At 44.2% G+C, this 22923-nt stretch overlaps 1 protein-coding gene across 2 annotated transcripts in view; it reads right to left on the bottom strand.

Moving 5' to 3' along the window:
* HNF4A (hepatocyte nuclear factor 4 alpha) overlaps positions 1-13390 on the bottom strand; it is a 33529-nt gene extending 20139 nt beyond the window's left edge. For both annotated transcript variants that reach the window (XM_069071821.1, XM_069071822.1), the window contains exons 1-3: positions 13164-13390; positions 5860-6034; positions 2667-2761 (exon numbers count right to left, since the gene is read on the bottom strand). In XM_069071821.1, coding sequence (XP_068927922.1) covers positions 2667-2761; positions 5860-6034; positions 13164-13278 — 385 coding nt within the window. In that variant the 5' untranslated portion in view covers positions 13279-13390. The remainder of the gene's footprint in view (positions 1-2666; positions 2762-5859; positions 6035-13163) is intronic.
* Between the last annotated feature and the right edge of the window lie 9533 nt (positions 13391-22923).

Raw genomic sequence — 22923 nt, 5'->3', positions numbered from 1 at the left:
AAGATATTGAGATAAAGCCTAGAGACTCCAATATCTCAAATGACTGCCGAGTCTACTGTGCTCTAGGGACTATTTCATTCTCTTCACTTCTGAGGTTTCTATTTCCAAATACTCCTCTTCCCGTGGCTACCAGGAGGACCTTAATGGCCAGACCCCCCAAACAAATGGCCTTCCCAAATTGATGAATGAACTACCCAAGGAAATCTTTCTTGGTTTCAGATTCTCCTATTGGGCAGGAGAAAGGAAGTTAGGTGCTCTGAGCCCTTATGGAGGTATTTCATAGCTACTTAGTGGAAACACCAATACCATTGATTTACTCAAAGACTGACACCAATGGCAATCAGTAACTTGGGTCCGTTGTCACATTAACTGTTGTGTGTGCATCAACAGAAGAGTTATCCCAGCCTTGTAAATAACCAACAAAACTTACCAGCCCACACTAATCTGTTACCAACCGGCCCTCCCCAACTACACTTGGGCATCAGCCAGTGCTCTCAGATAGATCTCCCACTGGCCTGGTATACACTGTTATATACACTGGCAAGTAGAGCAAGTAGACAAGAAGCTATCTCCAACAACCTGGAAATCGCATCCCTCTGCCAACAGCTTTCCTGAGAAGCTGGAGATGAATGGCTCCCGGATGAGAGTGTGCATATAGGTACATTGGTCTGCACATAGGGTATAGGATTACTATAGGATTGTAGGTGTAGAGTATCCTAGAATCCTAGATTTGTATAGTAGGAAGACACCTTGATGATCATAAGTATCAAGGAAGGGAGAATGATTCTCTCAAAGTTATGAGTATAGAAATGTCTGTTAAGCAGGTGCGGGCAAAGAGATGATAGTGCAAAGGTAAGGGACTCCTTGGATTGGGAGCCAGGCTCTGGGTTCTAGTCCTAACTCCAAACTAGATACTCTTACTCTGTGATTTAGAGAAGTCCCTGCCCCTTTCTGCGCCTCAGTGTCTTTACCTGTAAAATGACGAAGGTCAATCAATTAAAGGATTTCTAAAGGCTTTCAGTGTCAATATGCTAGAACATACATGGTGTAAAGATATATGAGTGTTTCTATTTAAATCTAGCCTTATACATAGGCAGAGTGGGTGGCTGTCTGCTGAGTCACCCCCTCCAGACAAAAAAAAAAAAAATACCCGTCTGCTTGTTCAGTGCCTGAAACACCACCATGAAAAAAAAGTCATTTTTGTTAAAATGCAAATATCCATGGGAAGCATTTGGGGCAACGAACTAAGAATAACATCCTACCGGAATAGCACACAGAGCCAATGCTCAAAGAAGATCAAGGTGTTGGAGAGGAAGAGTAAGGGCCAAGAGGGAAGGAGGACAGGCTCCGCAGAAAAGCTTTCATAGCTTTGTGAAAAGCCAGCCCTGGTTCCATGTTGGTGCTTTGGGGTGTGTGTGTGTGTGTGTGTGTGTGTGTGTGTGTGTGTGTGCAGAGGACAGGGCTAGTCATAGAACTGCAGAATGAGTGGGATTGAGAGGCTTGAAAGTTCATTGAAGGATATTTGACTGGAAACATAAAATTGAGGCAGCATGGGACAGTGGAAAGGCTGCAGGATATGGAGTCAGAGGACCTGGGTTTGAATTCTAACAGCCTCTTTCCTGCTTACATGTACTTGGGCAAGTTGCTTTACTTCTCTACGACTCAGTTTCCTCATCTGTAAAAGGAGGGGTCTGGACTAGATGGCTTCTAAGGTCCTTTCCAGTACTAAATCTATAATCCTAAAATTAACTTATTTAATAAACATGTATAGAGTGGGTACTATGGACAGCTTTCTGGCTTCACCCACTCTGTGTGTGGTGGGGGATGACAGATCAGAGGATTTAGAATTGTAAGGGACCCATTTTGGAGTTGAGGAAACCAAGGCCCAAAGTGGAGAAGCAACCTTACCTTGTATTCTATGGATCAATGTCATAGTCAAAGGTTATATCACAGAATGTCAGAGATAGAAGGGGTTTTTGAGACTGCCTAGTCCAGGGGTTCTTAACCTGAGGTCCATGAACTTATTTTTTTTTTAACTTTTTATAACTGTATCTCAGTACAATTGGTTTCTTTTGTGATCCTAGATATTTTACCATAGGCGTTTAAAAACATTATTCTGAGAAGAGGTCTGTAGGTTTTACAAGATTGCAAAACACTTCCAAGACACATACAAAAAAAGATTAAGAACTTCAGATCTCATCCAACCCCTTCATTTTTTTTAACAGACAAGGAAAGTGATTCACCCAAGGTCACACAATGAGTGAGGGTGTAAAAATAAGGATTAAACCCAGGCTGATAATTTTTCCATTTTAACCTCCCTAAAGAGCATGAATGAGGGTGAGGCTGGGAAGGGGGGGGGGGGGCTATTACCGAGAGAAAATGCAAATTGTGTGAAATGGCACCACCCTTTTCCAAGTCCTCTGGTGGAGAGGAAACTCATGGACCCAGTCCTTTTCTCCACACCTTGGGCTGGGTGAGTCCGTGTGGCTGGGAGGAGAAGGAGAAGCCAGCTATCTCTTCACTTCTATTTCAAGAACATGGCCCCACCCTCTCCTCCACCATTAGCTTGCCGTTTTCCTTAACCATCTTAACCCAGGGCCACGGGCCAAGCCATAAAATCATGGCTCTGCCCCCAAAGGGTGGAGGATCAGGCAACTTGAGCTCACCTTCCTTCTTCATTCCTGCCCGGAAACACTTCTTCAGCCTGCAGTAACGACACTGATTCCTCTTGTCCTTGTCGACCACACACTGACGGCTAAACCTGGGGGGAATTGGGGGCAGGGGGAGATAGGAGAGGTGAGAGAAAATGGAAATTCAATTCCAACAGATAAGTACCTACCACATCCATAACATTGGGGTCAGCACAGTAGAAACAGAGATATAAGCAAGATGAAGCTTCTGCTTTCAAAGGACCATGAAATAAGAGAATAGAGACTGGAACATTGGACCCACAAAGGACAGTAGTGTGAGAAAGAAAGGTTCAGAAGGGTCTCAAATGCCAGAATAAGAAGCTCATACTTTATTCAGTACATAACGGGGAATATTCTAAAGATTGTCATGTGCAAGCAGGTTTATACCTGCCTTGCTCAGTCCCAGAGGGTAGAACTACAATCAATGTAGTGGGTGGGTGGGATTGCAGAAAGGTAGATTTCTGCTTAGATACTTCCTAACAAGAATAATGTCTGCCTTGGGAAGCAGTGAGTTCCCCATCTGAAGACGCCTTCAAAAGAAGTCTGGATGACTGCTGGTCAGGGATGTGGAAGAGGAGGTCAGGTAGAGGTTGGTCTAAACCTTTCTAGACATTCCATAATTCTGAGCTTACCACTAACATAAGAAAGTCATATATGCAAATAACAAAGCAGGAGGCCATCAGTCAAACAAGTTATAGACAAAGTGCTAGGACAAGATTTCAGCTGGAGGAAGTCCAAGAAGGCTTCCTGGACAAGGGGGTCCTAAGCTGGGCTTTGAAAAAAAGGAAGGTTTCAGCAAGCTAGCACTGCAAAAGGAGTCCATTCTAGCCCAGAGGACCTCATGAACAAATCCAATGTGACTCAACAGACATTTCTTCAATTCCCATTTGTGTGAGGTACTCTGCTAGATGCTGGGGGTACAAGACCCAAATGAAACAGTTCTTGTCCTCAAGGAGATTACATTCTGAAAAATGGCATAAGGCAAGGGAGTGGCATAAGAAGAGATTGGGATAAGGGGCGGCCAGGTGGCTCATCAAGTGAGAGCATCGGCTCCAGTGTTGGGATGACCTGGAGATCGAATCCCAGGCTCAGACACTCAGCACCACACCCAGAAGCAACTGGCCGTGTAACCTTGAGCAAGTTACTTAACCCCAATTGCTTAAAAAAAAAAAAAAAGAGATTGGGATGGGGGCTGGTAGTAGTCCAGTTTGCCTGGAATATAGAATAAGTGTAGGGCAGCAATGAAAGATGAGACCAAACAGGTGGGTTGGATTACATTTGTTAGGGACACTGAATACCAGGTTAAGTGGTTCATATTTTATTTGGAAGGCAATGGGAACCCTCAGAAGGTTCTTGATTAGAGGAATGAGATGATCAAAGTAGTGTGTTGGGAAAGTTGCCTAGGAATTGTGTGAAGGATGGATAAAATAATAGACAGATCGGAGGCAGGGAGAATAGCTGAGACAACAATCCAGACAAGTGGTAGTGAGAGACTGAATTAGGCTGCTAACTGTTAGTCAAGAGAAAAACATGAATGTGGGAGGTAGGATAGGGTAGGGTAGGAGATAGGGAGGCAGGATGGTCAGGAATTGGCAGCTGATTGGATATGGGGGTTGAGGAAATGGGAATGGGTTAAAAATAACTGGAATTTTGAGCCTGGGCAAATAGAGGGTAGCAATCAATAGAAAATAGGGATGGTAAGGGAAAGGGCATTTTGGGGCTAGGAGGAGAAGATGATGACTCTTGCTTTGACCATATTCAATCTGAGGTATCAGGAAGATGTCCAGGTAGAGATGTCTAACAGGAAGTTTAAATGTAAGATTGGAGCTTTGGGGTAGAGACCTAGATTTGACAGTTATCTACTTAGAAGCCATAACTGAAGTCAGGGAAGTGGATGAGGGCTGTTGTGAGGTTCACATGATAGACATTACGGAAAGTGCCATGTAAATGTCAGTCATTTTTACTATTAGTATCCTTTGGGACCAGAAAGGAATGTTAGAATATTAAGAGACATAAAGCAGATGGCTTCAATCTTAGCAAAATAGGAGAGGTGGTCATCTACTGCTGATTGCCAGAAACATCATTCTTTTCATCTTGTTTGATGGGTTCAGCTAGAAAAGGTCCTGGGAAAAGTCACTATCGTAAGGCTTTAGGCTTACTGTTCTGTGGACTGCTGAATAGACGGAAAAAATGCTGTCAGTATGCGCGGTGGGTCTACCTCCTGGAGCATCTGGGACAACAGGGATAATGCACTCCTCATCCTGCTTCCACTTGCCTGCGAGTTCCACTGTTAATGACTGTATTCTGGAAACTTATTCTATGAAGCTTGGAGATGATGCACATTTGGTATGGTAATATCTCCAGAAAATGTTGTTCTTTCAATTTTTTTGTGGATGAATGTGATGTCTAGGTAATTGTGGGTAATAGTTTGGCTTGCGATAATGGTCTAGTTCCATAGTGGTTTACTGCTTGAGCTCTCCAGGATATCTGGGATCTGTACTTGTTGCAGAGGGACTTGTCATGCCTTAGGCCATAAAAGGTAATAAGCTTCTGGTACATATAATTCTGTTCAACAGGTTATGTGTTGCTAGGTATTCAGCAAGTGTTAAATTTTCAAAGCCTGTTGTGATGGGTTTGCAATTTCTATCATTTCCTTGTATTTATCGGTAAGTCTGAGTTTCTGATGGCCAATCCCTCTGTAATTTCTGGTGGTGATGACCCGATACTGAATTGTAATCATCATTGTATGATAATAATGATGATGATGGTGGTGGTGATGATGGATGTATATGAACTGGACTTATGATTTCACTTGTACAGAAAATTCCCAGATGTGGAAAACTCCCTCTACCAATGCAGACTGTCACCTTTTCTATAAATCATACCACTAGAGTTACCTAGAAAGGTTAAGTTTTTTACTTAGGGTAAGAGGCAGGTTTTGAACCCAGTCTGGCATATACCAACACCATAAGATAGGTGCTATTATTATTCACATTTTATAGATAAGAAAACTGAGGCACAGAGAGGTTACCTCACTTACCCATGGCCACACGGGCAATAAGTATCAGGGGCAAGATTTGAACCCATTCCTTCCCGATTCTTAGTCCAGCACTCTATCCAGGGGCATGGGTAGAAGGGTTTCCCAGGCTCCTTCCTGTCCAATGCTCACCTGCACGAGTACATATGGTTCTTCCTCACACTCCTTCGGAAGAAACCCTTACAGCCATCGCAGCTGGAGGCCCCATAATGCTTGCCTGTGGCACGGTCCCCACAGATGGCACACATGGGACTGACACCCAGGCTGTTGGGGGCATTGAGGTTGACACTTTCAGATGGAGATGCATCTGTGTAGGGACAGAGAGCATAGAGGTGAATGAGAAAGGCTGGTGGGGTAGGAGTGACCACTAACGTGGAAGGAATGTTCAGTTTAAAAATCAGAAGACACAAGTTTGAGTCCTGTTTCCAATACTATCTGTGTGACCTTGGGCAAGTCTCTTATCCTCTCTAGGTCTCAGTTTCCTCATCTGTAAAATCAAGCCAATGATACACTAGTACACAGTGTCAATAAGGAAATACATTGTAAACTTTAAAGGGTTATAGGAATATGAGCTGTTATTAGTAATTATTTCCCCTCTGGGAGACCCTATTCTAGCTTAGTTCCACCATGAGATGAGTAAAGAGCTGTCTATCCAGTTTCTATAGGTTTAGATCAAGTCTGGGCACCCTGGGGAAGCCTCTTGGGGAAGGATCCAGGTCACAGGAGTACACATTTCTAAGGCTTTTATGATTGACAATGTAATAATTCCTCCTGGTAGGTGAGGAATATGTTATTATATCCATTTTACAGATCAGGAAATTAGGCAAGTATCAGAGCTGGGGCTCATCCTGAGATCTTCTGCTACCAAGTTCAGAAATCTCTTCCATCTACTCTACACCATCCCCTCCCCCTCCCCTCAGGGGAATATACAAGGACTCTTCCATCTACTTGGCCAGCAAGGCTCACAACATGCTGGTGGGGTAGAGGGAGAAAAAGGGAGTTGAGAATCAGGAGGCACAAACTTGAGAGTATCTAGGGGCTGGGTAGAGCTTGGAGCTAGAAAGATCTTTGAGACTATCTAGTTCAACCCCTTCATTATACAGGGGAGGACATTAAGGACCAGAGAAAAGAAATCACTTGTCCAGTCATCACAAATGGATAAAGTTGAGACTAGAACCCAGAACCTTTGATTCCCCATCCAAGTTCTTTCAACTGTACCCTACTATTTGGGGCACCCAAAGAATGATTCCAGGGCACAGAACAGAGGCAGTTCAGCAAGATGGAAAAACTAGTGGCAGTTGGGCAGAAAGAACCTGGCTTTGCCTATTCTAAGATTGACCTTTCCTAGAACCCTCCCTCTTCCTATACTTGCTCCAGGGTCTCTCTCAGCACAGTGGCCTCTAGGTCTCCGAAGCAACCACTGTAATCTCAAGGGATTGTGAAAGAATAAAATAGAATACGGTACAATTTTTAAAATTTGAGAAGCTGGTTCTCCCAGCTCCCACTGAGTTGGGGCTACAGGCCTGGGGACCACTGACCCAATCGTAGCCTCTAGCTCTACCTCAAGAGAAAGATGAAGTAAATAAATGCCTGGGAGTTTTGAACCCCCACCTCAGTGCAGCTGTATCCAATCTCTAAAAAGGTGTGCACAGGCCAGACAGATTCCTGGGCAGGCCGGTATGGGCAAGGCATGGTAGTCTAAGGCTGATACTGATATGGGAAACAGGGTGCTCCTTATTAACTTCCCAAACACCCAGGATTCCCTCCATCTCCAAGAAGTCACCTGGGATTCAGTCTCTAAGTGATTCCAGGGACCAGACCATGAACATGTAGGTGGTCTGAATGACAAGCTGGTCCAGTACCCCACCCCCCACCAAGGGGAGATTAGAGAGCTAAGGAACTAGATAATCTCTAGATCTACCTTGGGGGTGGGGTCCAAATTTAGGGGGAGATGATCACAGGGAAGATTTGCTCAACCTTTCCTGGAATTCCATAGAAGTTTGTTAGAGTCCCGGGGAAGCCCCCCAAAGTTTCCAAAAAAACCTCAGGGCAGGGAGAGGAGGGGAGTGCAGAAAGTGGTGGAAGTTCCCCAGGATTCTGTGGAGCTAATGTGCAAGGAGACTTAGGCTTTTGTTATCTTGGTAAACTTACATTTTCTATGAATGATGTTTGTGTAAGGATGTTATTTCTAAAACAAATTCTTTTCTGTTAAAAAATGACAGTCTCCCTATAGCAATGCATTGGTTCCCAAATACAATGAAGGGATGGAACAACTCAACTTTAATTTAAATAAGTCAGTTTATAGGTTCTATTACGTTAAAAAAAAAAAAAAAAAGAAGTTTACAGACCTTTCGTCCAGGCTAGTGCCTGGCTTGTGATGATGAATAAGGGGAAATTTTCACTCTAGGTTCTTGCTCTAGATTCCTGGTTGGAGCTGGTTCTCTTTCAATTCGAGCTCAATTATTCTAAGGACTAGGGACTGTTACCCAGTCCCCAGGGAGAGAGCTTAGAATAACAATGATGATGATGGTGACTCTCATTTATATAGTGCTTAGAGACTGATAAAGTGTTTCCCCTCACAACCGCCCTGGGAAGGAGGTTGTGTAAACGTTATAAACCCCATTTTGCAGATGATAAAACTGAGACTCATAAAGATTAAGTGATTTGCCCATAGTCAAACAACTAATGAATAGCTGGGCCTTGATTTAGAGCTTGGGTCTCTTGACTTTGAGTACAAATTTGCTTTCCACTAGACTCCCTTGCCTGGCTCTGCTTGCCTCTTTTTTCCCTCCAACAGAGTTGACTTACTGGGCTTCCTGGACAGCTCTGTATAATTTCTGTCCCGATGGGAAATACACTTGAGAGAAGGACACAGGTCCTATTGGTAGATAAGGGGTATTTATGTGAGAGCATGATGCAGACATCTAGGATTCCAGCCCTGGCTCTGTAACCAACCAGACAAGTTCCCTTAGCCCGTTCAATTTCCTCTCTGAGCCTAAGGCCAGATTTTGATGAGAGGAATTCTACAGACCCGCCACCTCCAGTATTCTATAGGAGTATTATTTATGTACATATAGAACACATATGTGATGATTACGATAATGATTACAGCTCTCAGACCAACTCCAGGCCTCACCCTGCAGAGAGATTCGAAATCTTGTCATTTCAGCTTGGTTGGGTTGAAGTTCTTCCACCCCCATGGGATGAGACCTAGGGGCCCCACAGCTGCCCTCCCTGCCTACCTGCCCCAAGAGTTCTGTGAATTATTGCCCGAGGCACGGTAATTGTTAAGCTGTGTGTCCTTTCTCCTTTACTTGCCCTCTTCTCCCTCTCATCACAACAGTCCCCATCCATAAGAAGTGCAGACCCTTCCCCCAACCTTGGCTACTTAGAGAGACACTGAAGAGACCTGGGCAGGTTCAAGTTTTATTTGGGTTCTGAGTGCAGAATAGCCAGGCATCCCTGGAGGCTTAGGCTGGAGACCTGAGAATGACCAACTTTCCTCTAATGCCCTGGGGCTTGGGGGGGGGTGAGGGGGTAGGGGGGATGGTGGTGGTGGTGTTGGACTTCCTCCCATCAGACCTCGGAGCAGAGGCCCTGGATGGATGCCAGTAAGGTTGGGGTGAAATCTTTTCCCCAGCTCTGAACTCTGGAAGGCACCAGGGTGAACTGGATGCAGAAGAATCTGGAAGGGGTGGGGGTGGGGGTGGGAATATGAATCTGAAGGAGGAGAGAAGGGCAGTCACAGATCAATTTGCTCATTAGGAAAACAATTCCAAGTCACTTCGTTTTCAGCTCCTTCCTCTTCCACACACTGGTCAGGCAAAACATTCTAGAACAATGGCATAATGGAAGGCGTGCTAGAATTTTTTAAAGTCAAAGAACTAGGTTCAAATTCCAGCTCTGCCGCTTACAATCTGTGGGATCCTGGATAGATCACTATAACTCTCTAGATCTCAGTTTCTTCCTCTGTAAAATTAGGGGTTTGGACTAGACGGCCTCTAAGGTCCTTCTCAGGTTTAGAGCAGTTTAGATAGTACAGGGGATCAAGCATTGAGCTTACAGTAAGATAGACCTGAGTTCAAATCCAGCCTTACTCGCTAGTTGTGTGGCCTTAGCCAAGTCACTTAACCTCTGTGCCTCAGTTTCTTCATCCATAAAATGGAGATAATAATAGCACCTACCTCCCAGGGTTGTTGTGAGAATCAAGTGAGATAATAATTGTAAAATTCTTAGCAAATGTTATATAAATGTTAGTTATTACTATTATTATTATGGTCTGAAGGAGCTAAACCTGTCAACCTCTAAAGTCCTTTCCAGTTCTAAATCTTTAGCCCATGGAATACAAAATGTTAGTATTCAAAGGGCCCTTAGGACATACAACTAAAATTTTTCCCCTTATTTTACAAATAAGGAAACTGATCCCAGAGAGAAATCACCTGCCAAAGGTCACATCATATGACATCTAGAACCTGGAGCTCTTCACGTCCAGTTAAGGGCTCTTTGGACACCAGGAAACTCTTGCTTCCTCAGCTTAGTGAAAGAGGGAGCTGTGTGTATTTCCTAAGTCACTTGGAGTGGGGTAGGGCCCCTGTACAGGAGGGACATGGATCCCTTCTGCCCCTTTGGTCCTTGAAGAAACTGGCAAGAAGATGCTACAACAATCTGGACTCCCAGAGACTCCATCCTATGAACTAGGAGGCAGAGGAGCCCAGCCCCTTGGCCCTGATCCTAGCTCATGGGCTTCCTCTCAACTGTCCTTGCAGGAAGCATACAGAAGCCACCGGAAGGGGAGGCCTAGGAGAAGCTTGTAGTTACTCTAGGGGAAGTATCAAGACAGTGAATAAGACACTGGACCTGGGAGTCAAAAGATCTGGGTTTGCATCTTTTTTCTGTTGAATGATCCAAAGCTAGTCACTTCCTCTCTCTCTGAGGCTGTTTCTTAATCTATAAAAAGGAGATAATAAGTATTTGCATTCCCTTCCCAGGCTTCTGGGAGGAATGTGCTTTATAAATTGTAAAGTCTGTAGAGCCCAGCCAGCCAGAGCCTGGCCTCCATTAGCAGCATCCCATACCTAGGGGTAGGAAGCAAAGGCTTCCTAGGAACCCCCAGGAAAGGGCTTCTTGAGCCTAGGAACCCCTAGGAAAGGCCCCAGATCTCCAGAGGGTACATGAAGAACTTGAATGGGGAAAAAAATTCACATCTTTATTTTCACCAACCCCTAACTGAAATTTGACATCTCCTCCCTTTATAAATTTTAAAAAGAAAAACATTCCAAGAAAGAGAACACAAGCTTCACCAGAGTGCCAAAGGGGTCCATGACATACAAAAAAATTAACTAATCTTGAATTGAACACTCCAGGTTAACATTTGTATCCCAAGGCCTGGGCATCCCTAGTAATAACAGTAGAACACTTTCCTACCATGCTCAACAATTTGTAAAGTACCTTCCTCACAGATCTGAGAAAGGACCAGACCTTGGGCCATAGCCAATGCTGTGTTCTCATTAAGAGATGGAATGATTGTACAGGGACAGTTTGTGCTCTCAGTCATTCCAACATAACTTTCTCTTTCTCGGAAGTTTTCCTGATCATAAGATCACCATCATCCCCCTTGGGAGATGGAGAATGATGGGGGTGCCATTTATTATCCCAATTTCATAGAGGAGGAAACAACAGCCCCGAAAAGGAAAGTGACTGGCCCTTAGTCACATAGCCAGTTAGGAGTAGATTTGGGACCGGTCCATGTCTCTTTGCCTGAATCCAAGCTGCTTTCCTATCTCTATACTTTTCTCTAGCTTTGGACTGCACAGCTACCAAGCTTTCTTGCTTAGAGATCACTATAAAGGAGATCATTAAGCTACTACAGCCTGGAAACTTTTTGTTTCATGGACCCCTCAACTTCTAGCTTCAGATGGACTCAAAAGTCTTTATTTTTCTTGGGCCAGTCTGAGGCAAGAAGGAATATCTGATAATCTCAGATCCTAGGATCAGTAAACACTCTAGGAGGGCTCAGTCTATATATCTGTATATATGTGAGACTATCTGGGTTCTGATTTAGAGTTGGAAGGGACATTGGTGGTCATCTAGTCTGACCCCTTCATTTTACAGATGAAGAAACTGAGGTCAAAAAGTAAAGTGACTCCCCCAAGTCCACACAGGTAGTAAGTGGCAGAGCCAAGATTTCAAACCAGATTCTGTGATTCCAAAGCCAACAATCCTTCCACTTAGTCTAAGTCTATATATGTGCCTGTACATATATGTGACCATATATGTGGGATAGCAACATAGGCACCCAGAGATCTGGATTTACATGCCAACCCAGACATATTTGTAGCCTGACTTATACACAACAGCAACATCATAAGCATACATGGAAATTAACTTAAAAATAGAACTTATATACATATACAAATACACAACACAAATACAGATCTCTATATACACACAATACCCAGGTGACTTCTTATATCTTGAAACCACTTTGTCAAAAATTCTTTCTCCTAGTTTCTCTCCTGTGGTTAACCCAGGGAACCCTGTGATACACTGGCATCCTCTCCCCCCATCTACCTTCTCTGGGAATACACTTTCCAGTCTCACTATATCCCTGGGTTTCTTTCCTTATTGCTCCACCGTTCTCTGGACTGAGGAATGTCGGAGCCATAGGCCTGGTGCCCCAGTCCACTGTCAGATACAGAAGGCCCCTGATAACAACCAAATCAGTCAGTCAGCCGATAAACATTTATTAAGCACCTAGTATATGCCAGGCATGGTGGGAAGCACCAAAAATACAAAGAAAAGCAAAAGACAATCCCTCACCACAATCAAATGGGTGAGAGAGCATGCAAACGACTACATACGATCAAAATATTGCACGATAAATTGAAAACAATCAATAGAGGAAAGGTACCAGAATTAAGGAAGATTGGGAAAGACTTCCGGTAGAAGGTGGGATTTTAGTTAGCAAGGACTAGAAGGAAGCCAGGGAAGCCAAAGCCCTGGCCTAGTGGATTCAGCAAAGTGAAGACACAATCAAGATTGCCAATATGCTCTATGTTCTATAAAAGTTTCTGCCAGGCACTTGGACATATCTCTACGAAGTTCACAGACTATTAGAGCTGGAAGAAAACCTTAGAGATAATCTGGTTCAACTTTATCATTTTATATTTGAGGAAAATGAGGACTAGTGAGGGGAAATGACCTAGTCAAGCTGACCTGTGCACACATACACCTTGGCATGGAGGCACACACACACACACACACACACACACACACACACACGACTCCAGGCCTCAGCAGAGCCACACAGAACCTCAATACATAACTTCCATGTGTTTGTACAGGACCATACATCTTTATACATCCGTATGTGGTTGTCCACATCTGGACACACCACCTGCCCCAGCTCCCCTAAGTGCCTCTCCAGGCAGACTTACCATTGCCCATGGTCAACACCTGCACATTCTCAAATTCCAGAGTGGTGTAGGCTGGGTCCAGGGCAGCACTGTAATCGGCCATCTCCATGTCGACAAGGGCTTTGGAGAGACGCATTCTCTCCTGCCTGTCCAGAGTGGCCAGTTCCTTCTTGTCAGGCCGCCACTGGGCCACTTTGGCCTCCCACCCTGCCCCTCTATCCCCTCTGGCTCTTCCCTGATCCCCCTATCTGTCCTCCTAGATTTCAAGCATTTCTCTGGGAGGATTTACCGAGCTCTCGGCCTAGCCTTTCCTGAGGGGTGGAGGCAAGAAACTAGGGAGGGGTAGGGGTTAATCTTTAATCTTCTTACCCTGTGGTAGACACCATGGGGCTGGGCAAGCTAGGGTTGGGTTAGGCTTGCCTGGGGTTTTTCCCTTTCTTATGGGAGCCATCGTGATTAGGTTGGCTCTGGGATTGGGGCTGACTTCCCCAATACTAATTACAGCCCCCTGGGTTCTCAGTCTGACATTTTTCGCTTCCTGACACTTAGTATGAAATTGTAAAGACAGTCCATAACTGGCAGCCATTAGATCTGAGTTCAGCCTTCAGCTCTGTCACTAGCGATGTGATGCTGGACAGGTCACCTCATAGAGTGATAACCACCGAAAGAACACTGGCTGTGCATTCAAAGGACCCAAGTCCAAACACCACCTCCAGTGCCTGTTACCTGTGTGATCTCCAGCAGATTGCAATTTCCCCAAGTCCCAAGTGGAGTAGATAACCTCTGAGGTTCCTTCCAAATGTGAATGTAGCATTGTGAATCTCCCTCCCATTCACTTTCTTCATCTGTTAAGGGAGGGGGTCAGGCTAACTTATGGCAATAGCTCATATTTCTATAGTGCTTTAGGTTTATATGAATTATTATTATTATTTTTACCATCTGGAGTCAGGACACCAGATGAAGGAATTGAGGTGCAGAGAGGTACATTGATTTTTCATATTCACACAACTAATGCTTGGGCCAGGAGATGAACCCTGGTCCCCTGACTCAAAGACCAGTGCTCTACCTCACTGATTTCTCAAACAATCACACTTTCTGGTACATTGACTTCTAATCAACATATATTTTAATACATGTTTGCTGTCTCCCCCATTAGCTCAGTAAGCTCATTGAGAATAGGGCCCGTTTCATTCTTTGTACTTATTTGAGCTGGGAACATAGTAGGTGCTTAACAAATATTTGTTAATGGATTAGCATTCAATAAGCAGACCCTGGACAAGCAAGTCACTTAACCTTGACTGCCTCAAAAAACCAAAAAAGTGTTCTGAAGTCAGATAATAATAGCTAGTGTTTAAATATTATTTTAGGACTCGAAAAGCATTTTACAGCTATTATCTCATTTGATCCTTACAACAACTCTGGGAAGTGGGTACTATTATTATCCCCATTTGGCAGACAGGAAACAGAGTTAGACAGCAGTTAAGTGACTTAGGTGGATTTGAACTCAGGACTTCCTCCCTCCAAATCTATTGTTCTGTCCAGTGTACCACCTATTTGTGCTGAATATACATAATCCTTAAGTAGATGTTCATGGTAACAAGATTTGTCATAAATTTCACATAAGGCCAAGGTTAGAAGAGGCCTTGGAACACAGAATGGTAGAGCTGGAATAGGTCTAAGCATCTAGAGTAGTCAAGCTGAAAGGCACATCTTCAGGATCATTCAGTCTTCTGTTTAAAGATGAAGGAAGAAAGGACCGAGGCTGAGAGAAGGAACTGAAGCCACCCGGATCATTAAGAACAAGCTCCTCTAAGCCTAGTGCTCTTTCCTCCGGCACTGGGGCTTGTCTTCCTCACCTCTCAGTGACTGAACATCTCCATCACTCTCTCAATGCACAGATGCTAACTTGAGTCTTCTCTCTCTCTCTCTCTCTCTCTCTCTCTCTCTCTCTCTCTCTCTCTCTCTCTCTCTCTCTCTCTCTCTCATGTTAGAAAAAGGACTGACCTGAGAGAAAAGATGTAGCTTCTGGATCTGAATATCATTTACTGGCCATCTATTAACTCCCTTTTCTGGGTCTCAGTTTTCTCATCTGTAAAATAAGGGAGGTGGACTCTATTTCCAAGGCACTTTTGTAGCCAGGCCTTTCTTGCCCTTTAGGATTCATTCTCTTTTTCTTTCACTGTCCTTTAGAGAAGCCTTAAGAATATTTTAAAATGTCAACTAAGATAGTATCCACAGACCTTCTAGCTTCATAGTCTGTCTCTGAAGAAGGGATTTTCTGAGAGAGGGATCAAATAGACCCCAAAATTTAGGACTATGACCCCATATATCCTAGTTCCCCTTAAAAAGCTGAATACCAGTGGTAATGGGACCTTAAGAGACCATTTGAGTCAGATGACCTGGGTTCAAATCCTGACTTTGCTGTAACCACTTATGTGACCTTGGGAAAGTTATTAAATTTCTCTGGGTCACATTTTCTCCTCTAAAAATAAGGGTGTCAGACTAGATGGATTCTAAGGTCTCTTCCAGCTCTATATCTAGATGCAATATTTTCATTTTGCAGCTGGGAAAACTGAGTCCCAGACAAGAGATGTGACTTGCCTAAAATCTAATTAGTGATAGATTCAGAACTCATGTCCTTGACTAGATGGGTAACTAGCCAAAACTGTGCTTGGCTATGTTCAGTTGTGGGAGAAGGGGTGAAGCATCACAGAAGATAGGCCTGCTATGGGTGCTGTTAGACCTTGGGCCAGAAAGACCCTCAGAAGACCAGTAGGGGAAGCATGGGGACTCAGTGACGGCAGGGAAAATGCATCCCTAGATGCCCACATGCTAGTGTAGCGACAACCACACTGGCATACCCAGGATGGCTGCTGGCACAGGATCTTAGATCTGCTTTACAAGGAAAGATAGCTGTTTAAGGGGTCAACAATCTTTTTCAAATTACATTCTCTAATTGAGTTAGGAACTTCAGAGAAAATATAAACAGAGAAAATATAAGCAGAGAAATAAAGACCAATAGATAGGACTCTAACTGCCTGAATCAACTATACACTTTACATACATCCCTGGATAGAGGGAGCCTTTACATCTGAGCAGTTGGGGAGCTCTGAACATATGACCACAGCCAGGGAATCATAAGATTTGTCTCCTAAGTGAGCCCCCAAAGCAAAATACCAATTCAGAGTATATATACACTTCTTAGAGCCAGACATATCACAACCTGTGACTCAGTGCCTAATTAGAAATTAGCAAAAGGTGTGAAAACTTTCCTACAAGCAAACTTCCCTTAATGGGCTCCACCTGAGGCCTATTAATGGGTTGGAAGATCTTAAATCCTTTTAGCATTACACCTAGGGAGAAACTCCATTTGCCTGTCTCATTCTGGTTCTGTCTCACACCTCTGGGTCCAAGATTTTTTCCCCATTGCATCCCATACCTTTAACTACCTTTATTGATCTATGACCTGGGATCAGATCTCATCTTACACTCCTCACTATACCATTGAATGGGGTAACAAACTCCATAGCCCTTGTGTGAAGAAGGGTTTCCCTCAGTTTGTTCTGAATGTCTCTTCTTAATTTCCTGAGCATCACCAATCAATCACCAAGAATTTGTGAAATACCTACTATGTTCAAGGCATTGTTTGAGGAATACCAATATAACATAGGAGACACTCCCTACTTGAAAAGAGCTTATATTCTAATAAGGAAAGCTAGGATCTATATAAATATATAGAGAATAAATATAAAGAAAATAAATACAAAGTAACACTAGCAGTTGGATGTGATCAGGAAAGGCTTCATGTAGAAAGTGGTGGCTTTGCTGTCTCTTAAAGGAGGAGAAGGGGCAGCTAGATAGCACAGTAGATAGAGCTTGGAGTCAGATCTGAGTTTAAATGTGGCTTCAGACACTTACTATCTATGTGATCCTGCGCAAGTCCCTTAACTCCTATTTGCCTCAGTTTCTCATCTGTAAAATGGTGACACATTGGAAAAGGAAATGACAAACGAGTCCAGTATCTTTGCCAAGAAAATTCCATGAACAAAAGTCCCCGGGATCATGCAGAATTGGACATAACTGAATAATGACAAAGGAGAGAGGGTCTATGAGGCAGAGGTGAAGAAGGAGTAAATTCTAGGCCTAGGGAGGAGGGGGTGGGATGACCAATGCAAAGGCATGTAGGTAGGAGATGGAGTGTGGTGTGGGGGGAACAAAGAGGAGGCCAGTTTGGCTAAATTGTAGAGTACTGAAGGGAAGTCATGTGAGTGAGGCTGAAAAAGATAGGCTGGGGCCAAGTTGTGAAGGCCTGTCAAAACTAGAGGAGTATTTATTTGGTTCCAAAGGAGTCAATGGAGTTAAAGGAGCAGGGGAGACATGGTCAGATGGGTGCATAAGGAAAATCACTTTGGTCACAGTGTAGAGAAAGGCCTGGAATGGGAAGAGACTTGAGGCAGGAACACCAATGAAGAGGCCACAGCAATAATCTAGGTGAGAGGGGATGAGGGCGTGAACTAAGGTGTTAGGTGTATGATTGGAGAGAATGGGTCATCTGTGAGAAATGCTGTGGAAGTGAAGGAGCAAGATTTGGCAGCTGATTGGAGGTAGGGGTTGAGTGAGAGTGAGGCCTTGAGGATGACGTCAAGGTTATAAACCTGGGAGACTGGAAAAATGACAGTGCCTTTGATAGAGGGAAGTCTGAAAGGGAGTGTTTGGAAGGAAGAATGTGAGCGTGTCTTCCTCATCCCTCTGGGATCTGGTGAACAAGTCTCTGCTTTCCTTCTTCATGCCTTCTAGGTTTCATAGACTTCCTCTCTTCCCCTCCCCTGACCTTCCACTTTAATAATAAAAATAACAGCTCACATTTGTAGAGTGGTTTCAGACTGACAAAGCCCTTTCCTGACACACCTGGGCGTGGTAGCTCACGTAAGTATTATGGTCCAGTTTCTGTCCTCATGGAGACTGAATGTCTGCTCTATAATGTACAGCCTCAACTGCTAGAATAATAGAATGAATACCTAGAAGGAACCATATCGGCCAGCTAAGGCCATAGGGACACAATCCCCTCATTTTACAAGGAAAGGGAAACTCAGAGAGATAAAGTAAGATGGCTAAGGTCACAAAACTAGGGTTTTGAACTCATGTCTTCTGGCTCCAGATACAGAGTTCTTTCTCCTACTCAACCTGGCATTCAAGGCTTTCTGTAGTCTGTTCCCTACCCATTATTCCAAATTGTCTTCCTTTGATGCTCTTCAATCACCTTCTGTTCCAGGGAGGGTGGCTCAAATCACTTCCTAACTTCTGGTAAAAATCTTCTCTGACCACCTCAGACACTGTAAACTCTCTTTCCTAAAAACTTGACACTACCAGGGTCTTGTGAAATTTCTTCTATTATCTTGTGTTACTGTTTAAATAAAATTAAATTAACAACTATTAGCTGGGCACCTATTGTGTGCAAAAATTCTCCTGGGGGATTGAGAATGGAGAGGGACATCAGAGTAAAGAAGCTGACCTGGGTCTCTACCTTGGGAAGTCCAAGGTCTGGAGGGGAAGTTAGGACACAAAGACACAAAATTTAATTTTTCACATGTTGTGAATTGTAGCTTTCTTACCAGACTGTGAACTCTTTAAAGGCAGAGATCTCTACTTGTTAATACCCACAGCATTGAATGAAAAGTGCAAACACTTTCACATCGCTATTATCTAAGATTTGGAACCAGGAAGACTGCATGTTAAGCCTAGTTTTGCAGCTTTCTAAGTCACTTCCAAGCTTTACCCCTCTGTTTCCTCAGCAGATGATTGAGAAAGTCCCTTTTAACTCTAAATCCAGTACCTTATGATGTCATTTAATCTACCGATCCTACCTTTAATCAGGTGGGTGGCTCTGTTTATTATTGCCCCTGTTTTACAGATCAGGAAACTGAGGCTCAGGGAAGGTAAGTGGCTTGTTCAAGGTCACACAACTAGCAAGCTGGGACTCAAAGCCAGGTCTCTGACTCCCAAATCAGGTCCCTTCCCAGTGTCCCACACTACCTCCACCAATATGGCAATACCTTAGTCATTTTCATTTCCCTTTTCTGGCTCTTCCCTTGTTCCCTTCACATTTCTCTTGAGGTATAGCAATAGCTGATGTCCTTGATAATAATGACAATAAGGTCCAGTCCCAAATACCCTGACTGTGAAGTATGTAAGGCAAGGATGGACTACCATCCGTTAACTGATGAGGAAACTGAGATGCAGTGGAAAATGCAGTGACTTGCTCCTGGTCACATGGGCTCTGTGTGCCCCAGTTCTAGGAAAAGGAGTGGGAAGCTTTGAATTTTCTTTACTATTTACTTCCCAGCTGTACATGGGCTGATGCAACTAGAGAGTCAAAGCAGGTTGTCTGGCTTCTGCCTGGACACTTCAGGAGGCCTCTGAAGTCATAAGGGAAGGCAGCAATTCAGGGGTTTTCCAAACAGAAAAATTTGACACAGAAGACTCTATGACCCCCTACTCTCTCTACCTCCAAGCTAACTAAGATGTAGCTAAAGACTATGGCTCAATTTTCTAAGAAGCTGGCTCTACGGAGAAGCTTAAGGAGGGAAATGGCTCTCTATCTAGAGTAAGAAACCTGATCACAGCAAACAAAGCTAAAAGATTATAGACTTTTGAGCTGTAAGGGACCTTAGAGATCATATAGTTCAACAATTCAGCTCCCTGCTTTGACAAATGAGGAAACTGAGGCATGGACAGAAGTAGTAACTTGCTTACAGCAGAATATAAACTCCTTGAGAGCAGGACTGAAGCATCACAGAAAAAAGTCCTACCAGGAATGCAGTCATGCCTGGCAAAAGTAGCATGCTCCCCAGTAGAGAGGTCGGCCCTCAAACGACCAGCAGGTCAAGCACGGGGATAGTCTGTATTTCAAGCGTCTAGTACAATGCCTGACACATAGTAAATGTTTGATAATTGCTGAATGAATACATGAATGAATGAATGACTTTGAGATACAGAAAACAGAATGTCAGAGTTAGAGATCTAATGACCCAGAACTTTCAGATGAGAAGACACTTTAGCATTGGAATGTCAGAACTAGAAGAGAACGTAGGACAGAGAACAGAGTCTATTAAAAGCAGAAGAAACCTTAAGACATAGAATGTCATAATGAGAAGGGGCTTTCGAGGTGACCTAGAACAACACTCATTTTTGATGAGAAAACTGAGACCCAGACTGGGGCAGCCCTTCCTTCCCCCTCCCCTCCAGGAGAATGTCAGTTCCTTATAGGCAGGGTCAGTTTGGGGTTTTCTTTGTATCCCTGGCACCTGCCTAGCATAGTGCCCTACACATAGGTATTTAATGAATGATTGCTGAACCCAACTGACAGCCCGAAGTCACAAAGGTAGGAAGAAGCCAAACCCAAATTCAAACCCAGGCCTTCTTATCCAAAATCCAGTATTCTTTGCCCTGTGCAAAGATTTAAGGGAAATAGGCATCTCCTAACTGTGGGTGGTAACGTCAGACATGAGAAAAGTGATTATGAAATGATGAAATCTTTCTGTCAAGGCCTGACTTGAATACCACTTCTTCAGAGAAGCCTCCCCTGTCCACCCCAGTCCAGAGACCTCTCTTTGTCTCTGTCTTGGTCCTTTCCTTCCACCATTTCTCCTTCCTCTGAGGCCTTATGTGTCTCCATATAGGCCATAGTCAATAGGCCATATGGACTAGTGCCAAATATGCTGTCCCTAGAATCAGCTCAGATGCCCCCCTTGGAGGCCTTTCCTGACCTGACTTGGTGTGAGGACTCTCTTGGGCCTACAATTATCTTGTTTTTCATTCTCTTTTTATATGTTGGATCCACCAGCAGAATATAAACTTCTTGAGGACAAGTCTATTCTTTTCTTTTTTCTTTTTTTGGAGGGGGGGGCAGGGCAATTGGGGTTAAGTGACTTGCCCAAGGTCACACAGATAGTAAGTGTGTCGAGTGTCTGAGGCTGGATTTGAACTCAGGTCTTCCTGACTCCAGGGCAGGTGCTCTATTCACTGTGCCACCTATCCTCCCCAAGGTCTATTTTTCTAACTGGGCCATTCTATCTCTAGGCTTCCCAGCACAAAGTAGGTGCTAGAAGGCTTCTTGAATTGAACTGAATAGAGAAGACCTTGTTTCAAATCTTGATCTGATACTAATTAGCCAAGTGGCCTTGGACAAATCATTTCACCTGAGTCTCAGTTTCCCCATCAGTTAAAAGGGGATGATAATGCTTACACTATTTCCTATCAGGCTTGTTCAGTCAATAAGCATTTATTAAACATCTATTATGTTTCAGGCCCTGTGCTAAGCAGCTGAGATACAGTTTGTATCCCTGCATAAAGTCTGACTAAAGAAAGGCAGAAAAAAGGTTTCTCCCTTCAAGGAGTTCCCAGTCTAATGTGAGAGACAACAGGCAACTAACTATGTAGAAACAACATACAGGCAAGATAGACTGGATCTAGGCACAAAGGGAAGGCACTAGTGTTCAGGAGGACTGGGAAAATTTTCCTACAGAATGTGGGATCTTAGCTGATACTTGAAAGAAGTCAGAGAAGCCAGGAGGTAGAGATGAGGAGTGAGGGCATCAGAGGCAGGGGGACGGCCAATGAGAAGGCACAAGTACAGAAAGTGAGTGTTTGAGCATGAGAGCAACGGGAAGGCCAGTCAGTGATTGTAGAAGATGAGGAGGGGAAAGGGGAAGGGGACTGGGAAAGCAGGAAGGGGCCAGATTATGGAAGGCTTTAAAAGCCAAATAGGGGATACTATTTTTGATCGTGGAGGTAATGGAGAGCCACTGGAGTTCACTGAAATGGGGAGGAAGGTTGACATGGTCAGACCTATGCTGTTGAAAGATCAGTTTGACAGCTGAGGGGAAGATGGCCTGGAGTGGGGAGAGGCTTGAGGCAGAGAGACCAGTCAGAAGGTTACTGCAATCAATAGTCCAGGCCTGAGCTGAGGAGGGCCTGGAGGGGGATAGTGGTGGTGGCATTGGAGAGCAGTGGGCATATTCAAGAGATGTGATGACATTAGAAATGATAGGATTTTGTAGCTGATTAGATGTGGGGAGGGGAGGCCCCGTGAGGGGGAGTGGAGAGTTAAGGATTACACCCAGGTTGAAAGTCTGAGTAACTGGGAAGATGGTGGTGCCCTTAATAGTAAGAGGGGAGTTAGGAAGAGAGAAGGGTTTTGGGGGAAAGGTAATGAGCCCAGTGAGTCTGAAGTTCTACTTTTGATATTTCATTATGCCCTGTAGGTGACCTTGGATCCTCAAAGGCCATTCCAAGAGAATACAAATTCTGGCAAGTCCTATCAAGATAGAAAAGGGCAGCTAGGTGGCAAATTGGATGGAGTGCTAGAGTCAGGAAGGCTCAACTTCCTAAATTCAAATCTGGCCACAGATACACACTAGCTGTGTGACCCTGGGCAAGTCACTTAACTGTTTACCTCAGTTTCCTCTGTAAAATGAGATGGAGGAGGAAATGGCAGACCACTTGTAATGGGAATGCAAATTTGGAAGATCTTCCCTGCCCCTAGGTTAAAGTGCACCTGAAGCCTGGGGTGGGAGGCTTGTTTTTCAGTAGATACTTTTTGATTGGCCAGTGGGTCCAGAAGGTTGTTACATTCTCTGAGCCAGGAGAAGGCTATATAAGCCCTGATGTGAGGCTTTGTTTTGGGGGCTCACTTTGAGAAGTGTTCTGTGATTTGATCTGTATTCTGGGAAGCCGTTGTCCAGGCCCCCCCCCCCCCCCCCCCCCCCCCCCCCCCCCCCCC

Source organism: Petaurus breviceps, unplaced genomic scaffold (genome assembly GCF_028583685.1).
Source record: "Petaurus breviceps papuanus isolate PSGF00001 unplaced genomic scaffold, PetGlider_PUasm1.0 90845, whole genome shotgun sequence".
NCBI lineage: Eukaryota > Metazoa > Chordata > Mammalia > Diprotodontia > Petauridae > Petaurus > Petaurus breviceps.
This window is presented reverse-complemented; position numbering and strand designations above follow the sequence as displayed.